General features: G+C 41.0%; 1 protein-coding gene across 1 annotated transcript; it reads right to left on the bottom strand.

The window, feature by feature from the left end:
• LOC141630038 (uncharacterized) lies at positions 1-2,922 on the bottom strand. Its single transcript, XM_074442927.1, has 4 exons — positions 1,780-2,922; positions 1,450-1,698; positions 478-1,083; positions 1-435 (listed from the first exon to the last, which is right to left on the bottom strand). The coding sequence occupies exons 1-4, from the start codon at positions 2,920-2,922 to the stop codon at positions 1-3; spliced, it is 2,433 nt and encodes an 810-aa protein (XP_074299028.1).
• Between the last annotated feature and the right edge of the window lie 2,694 nt (positions 2,923-5,616).

Genomic DNA, 5,616 nt, shown 5'->3' with positions numbered 1-5,616 from the left:
TTACCTCATTCCATGGCTGTACAGTGCGGGCGGTGTATACAAGCCCTTGGTGAACGTGCTTTTAGCCTTTTGACATACCACGCATTTCGCCACAATCTCTTGCACGTCCTTATTCATTCTCGGCCAGTAGAAGTGTTCACTTAGGATGTCACTCGTCTTATTAACTCCAAAGTGTCCAGCAATAGCCCCGCCATGAGCTTCTCGTACCAACAACTCCCTAATCGACCCATTCGGAATGCATAGCCGATTACCCTTGAAGAGATAGCCATCCTGAACAGTATACAAACCTGTCGGATCAATGATTTCCTTTGAAAATTCTGGATCAGACTTGTACAGTTCCTTGATATGTTCGAAACCAAGAATCCTTGCATCCAACTCAATCAACAATGAATGCCTTCGTGATAATGCATCAGCCACGATATTAGAACTTCCCGTCTTATATTTTGAAGAAAACGTGAATGATTGCAAGAATTCTACCCATTTGGCATGTCTTTGATTTAACTTTTGCTGTCCATGGATGTGTTTAAGAGCCTCGTGATCAAAATGTAAAATAAACGGCTTCGGATGCAGATAATGACTCCAATGATCCAATGCTCTCACGATTGCATAAAACTCCTTGTCATAGGTTGAATAGTTCAACCTTGCACCGTTTAATTTCTCGCTGAAATATGCAATAGGCCTCTTTTCTTGTATTAACACGATACCAATCCCAACACCACTTGCATCACACTCGACTTCAAACAATTTATTAAAATCAGGTAGTGCTAAAACAGGTCCAGAGCATAGCTTGCGTTTCACTTCTTCAAACGCCTTCTGGGCGCTGTTAGTCCACACGAACTCTCCCTTCTTGGTTAGCTCTGTAATTGGAGCCACAATCGAGCTAAAACCCTGGATGAACCGTCTATAAAATGATGCTAAACCATGAAAGCTTCGCACCTCTGTAGTTGATTTCGGAACTGGCCAGGCTTGAATAGCATCGACCTTGGATGGGTCCATACTTACTCCGTCTTTTCCCACAATACAACCAAGAAAGACAACACTTGAGACCATAAAAGTACATTTTTCCAACTTACCATAAAGCTTCTGATCTCGCAAAACTTCAAACACAGCTCGCAAATGTCGTTTGTGCGACACTTCATCTTTGCTATAAATCAGGATGTCGTCAAGATAGACCACCACAAATTTGTTAAGGAACGGCCTTAACACTTCATTCATCAACCTCATAAACGAACTAGGAGCATTGCACAATCCAAACGGCATCACAAGCCATTCATATAACCCTTGCTTCGTTTTAAACGCGGTCTTCCACTCATCCCCTTCTCGAATCCTCATTTGATGGCAGCCACTCCTCAAATCCAGTTTAGAAAAGACACTCGAACCAGAAAGTTCGTCAAGCATATCATCAAGTCTTGGCATAGGAAAGCGATATTTGATTGTAATGTTATTTACCGCTCTACTATCAATACACATTCTCCAAGTCCCTTCCTTCTTTGGCACTAATAACGCAGGCACCACACATGGACTTAAGCTCTCTTGAACATATCCCCTATCTATCAATTCTTGGACTTGTCTCTGTAACTCCTTTGCTTCCTCTGGATTACAGCGATAGGCCGGCTTATTAGGCAATGCCGCCCCTGGAATCAGATCTATTTGGTGTTCAATACCACGTAAAGGAGGTAACCCATCTGGTAATTCATCCTAAAACACATCCCGAAATTCTTCTAACAACTCCTGTACCCCACGGTCATCACACACACCAACGGACCCCAATTCACGAACCAGCAGCACATAAGTTCGTTCCCCACGAGCTAAAGCCTCTTCAACCTCCCGAGCCTCCATAAACATACTCCCCTTCTTTGTTTTAGACTCTTTAATCTTATTAGGGGACATAGGTTTCAGATTATATCTCACATTACCCTTCATCACGCTATACACATTGGCTCTCCCGTCATGTTCAACCTTTCTATCGAATTGCCAAGGCCTACCCAACAGAATGTGGCATGCATTCATAGGAATTATATCGCACGACACCTCATCAGTATAGGGTCCTAGATTCAACGAAACTAAGGCCTGTTTCTTAACTTGGATCCCATTCTCCCCATTCAGCCAATGTAATTTATATGGTTTAACTCGGTCTTTAGTTTGCAATTTCAGTTCATCAACAAGGTCCCTTGCTACTACATTAGCACACGATCCACTATCAATAATAAGATTGCAAATTTTACGGTTTACCTTGCACCGAGTATGGAAGATTTGCTCCCGTTGTTCATTCTCAGCTGAACCCGTTTCCATATGTAAATTACGCAGCACTAAACACTCCTCTTCACTCAACGGATCCAAATCGTAGACTATCCCCTCACCATCAGTTTCAACATTACCTTGAACTGTTTCATCTTCTGGCGTGACAAATACTGGAATCATATCACATAATTCTTGAGCTGTTAGGGCTCGTTTCTGAGGACATTCGTTTGCTATATGACCATAGCCTTGACACTTGAAACAACGCCTCAAAGAACTCCCTTTTGGCTCGGCAACACCCTTTCCTTTGTCCTTGGGTTCTTCTTTCGGGGTTTCTTTAGCCTTGCTAGGAGCTGGCCTGGAATATGAGTTGGTTCCCGAACTTTGTCCCTTGGAATAAGTATAAGGTTTTCGTGCCTTATCATGCTTCTCAAATTTCAACGCCAATCTGCAAACATCGCTAAATCCATCGTAGTTCTGGATTTCTACTTTCGTTGAAATAGCGGGTGTTAGGCCCTTGATGAATCTCGCCACCCTTAGCTCTTCTTTCTCCTCAAGATCGCACACAATTGACATCTTCTCGAATTCTTTGATATATTCAGTCACCGACATGCTTCCTTGCTCTAAAGATTGGAGCTTTAAGTAGTTATCTTGCTCATAATCCCTTGGCAGGAATCGCCTCATCAAGTGCTTCTTTAATTTGATCCAAGATTCGATCTTGTCTTTGCCTTCCTTTCTTCTTTGTTTTTTCAGATTTTCGTACCATAAAGATGCATACTTTGTAAGCTTCAAGATTGCAACTTTAAATTGCTTCTTGTCATCGTATTCATTATACTCGAAAACCCTTTCAGCTTGTCTTACCCAATCCAGAAATTTTTCAGGATCCATCTCGCCATCAAAGTCAGGAATATCGAGTTTTAAACCCCGATCATCATCGTTCTTATTTTTTGACTTCCTCTTTGGCTGCTCGTCCTCTTCTTCAGATTCGGATGGGGTGTCCGATTCTTTTTTCTTCTCTTTAGCCTTCAACATGCTTGCTATATTTTTTAACACATAAGCCATCTGAGCCATCTCCAACTTCAGCTCGTTATGACCATCTTCCCATGTTTTCGGACCTTCTTCACCGTCTTTAACCATGATTAGCAACGTCCCAAGACAGATCTATTAAGGAATAAATCTGAACTTAGCTCTGATACCAATTTGATGTAAAACAGTATGAAAAAACGAGAATGAACAGATCGTTGAACTGTTCGTTTGAGTTTGTTAACTCTGTGATTGTGTATGTCGTGATAATTAGTAAATTTGCAGCGGAAATTGATTTGTTTGGACTGAATATTTCGTGATTAAGGATGTAACCGGATAGTATGGTGAATTCCTAGTCCTAACCTCGCAAGGTGTCAAACGCAGATTCACGCAATCAACCTCGCAAGGAAGATCTAAAGATTAAGCTCGCAAACCTAATCAGAATAATGCTCACAAATGTAAACAATTTTATTGCTGGAAATTCGATGGTGTTTCTCTGATCATACACGGCCTAATATACTCCTAAACGAGGTCACAATTCGACCCAAACCCTAGCTTGGAAATTAAGCTATCTTTCCCTTTCCTAAACTAACTAGGAAAATTATTCCCCTTTCCTAAACTAACTAGGAAAGTAATTAAAATACTAAAAACTAGAATACAATCAGATTTAGGGTATTCTAATTTGACTAGGATTAGGAAAATCTAGCTTTCCTAACTTTATTAGAAATAGTAATTAACTAACTTATTATTCCTACACGATTTAGGAAACCGTGTATCCTAATCATCCTAGGAGCCGTGATATGCAGCCCCAGAGCCGTGTTATGCAGCTCCCATGCCTTCCCATTTTAGCATCAACACATTACTCGATCCAAGCTCAAATCCTTTTACTAGTTGAGTTACATTTCGACTAATAAGGATCTCATTTGCTTGTTCCGAACATGCTCCTGCATCACCTAGAGTCTTCCTTTACTATTATTGTTTCATAAACCCAACCAAACCAATCAATAACCTACCTTGATAGAATTCACCCAACAACAACTTGTATAGCAACTCCCGTCTCCTTCTGTTCGACCCCTATTACTAAATTCATTTGTGTCTAGGTTATTTATCTTTGATTAGGTTGCGAAATTCTATCAAATTTTGGCGCCGTTGCCGGGGAGCACGGTTTTGTTTGCTAATTCGTTGTTGGATTCTATATTGTTTTATTTGTCCTGGGGAACATTTGTTCCTTGGGATCATTCTCACGGTTTCCTTGTAGTTTTTGTGCCTATTTTGTAGGTAATAAAGGTTAGCCTTTCATAATGAATGACAGATTCGTCCCAAAACTCAAAGATGAGCCTTTTCATGACTATCTTGCTCGATTCTACTATTTTTGCGATGGGCTCATCTCCCTCGGACATGTTCTTGATGGGGATTACTTAGGTCATCTCGTGCTTGATGGCATGGATTTTGAGAACCATGAATTGGCTCTAAACTTGAGTAATAGGGGTGTCTACTACATGATCGGGCTGGAACTTTGGAAGTTCTTAGATTTCATGGCTAGCCAAAGTAAATTACGGGAGGTAGCACGCCAATTCAATGTGTGGCGTATCCAAGAGGAGCTCAAAGTGCTTCAGGTACGTTTGGAACAACTTTCTCAAAAGGAAGCGAGCCAATGTGAGCTTATTACCTCTTCTTATACTCTCCCAACCTCCCAATGTGAGTCTTTTTCCCATAACAATTTTGAAGTATTGGATGACGATGACGATAGTCCGACTTTCTTGGTTGAAATTCCCCCTATTGTCGTTCAAATTTACCGTTTCGTGGAGGAGGTAGTTGACACATGTGTCATGGATGATGTTGAGCCCGATTATCATGAAAAGGATAAGGTTTTGGCCGAGTGACTTGAAACCTTCAAAAATCCTTTCATGGAGGATGTGGTTGATCCTTTTGAGGTTGATGGAGGACTTAATGTTGCACACGTAGAGGTTAGATGGGATGAACCCCCCCCCCCCCCTCCCCCCATTTTTTATGAGTCCTACCACCTTGAGTTTTCATATCACCAATTTGAGATCATTCATGATTATAACTTCTGCACTAACGGTTAATTTTATGGTCTTAAGCATAATGCTCTATCTCTTGCTGACGAGTGGAGTAGTACGATGGTTCTATTTGAAATCTCTCATGGGCATTTTGATAAGATTATCCTTCCTTGCCTTTGATCTTTCATGCTTATGTCTTATCAGTTGCTTACATATGCTTGTGTATTGCTCATGCACATGAATATGATAAACTTCTAAGGGCGTTAATGTGCTTTTTAGAGGACAAAGAGTGCCCGTTGGGGAAAACTCGTTTTATTTATGCTTTTTAAGACAA

The sequence above is a fragment of the Silene latifolia genome, chromosome Y (assembly GCF_048544455.1).
Source record: "Silene latifolia isolate original U9 population chromosome Y, ASM4854445v1, whole genome shotgun sequence".
Taxonomy (NCBI): Eukaryota; Viridiplantae; Streptophyta; class Magnoliopsida; order Caryophyllales; family Caryophyllaceae; genus Silene; species Silene latifolia.
The sequence above is the reverse complement of the archived record's forward strand: the minus strand, read 5'-3'. Positions and strand labels throughout refer to the sequence as shown.

Bases quoted from the DNA above. Each gene is read 5' to 3' on its own strand.
- LOC141630038 (XM_074442927.1), bottom strand. From the start codon at position 2,922: ATGAGGCGATTCCTGCCAAGGGATTATGAGCAAGATAACTACTTAAAG. The intron at 1,699-1,779 runs GTTCGTGAATTG...GATGTGTTTTAG, and splicing joins AACGAACTTATGTGCTGCTG to GATGAATTACCAGATGGGTT. The intron at 436-477 runs GTAGAATTCTTG...TCAAAATATAAG, and splicing joins ATCAAAGACATGCCAAATGG to ACGGGAAGTTCTAATATCGT.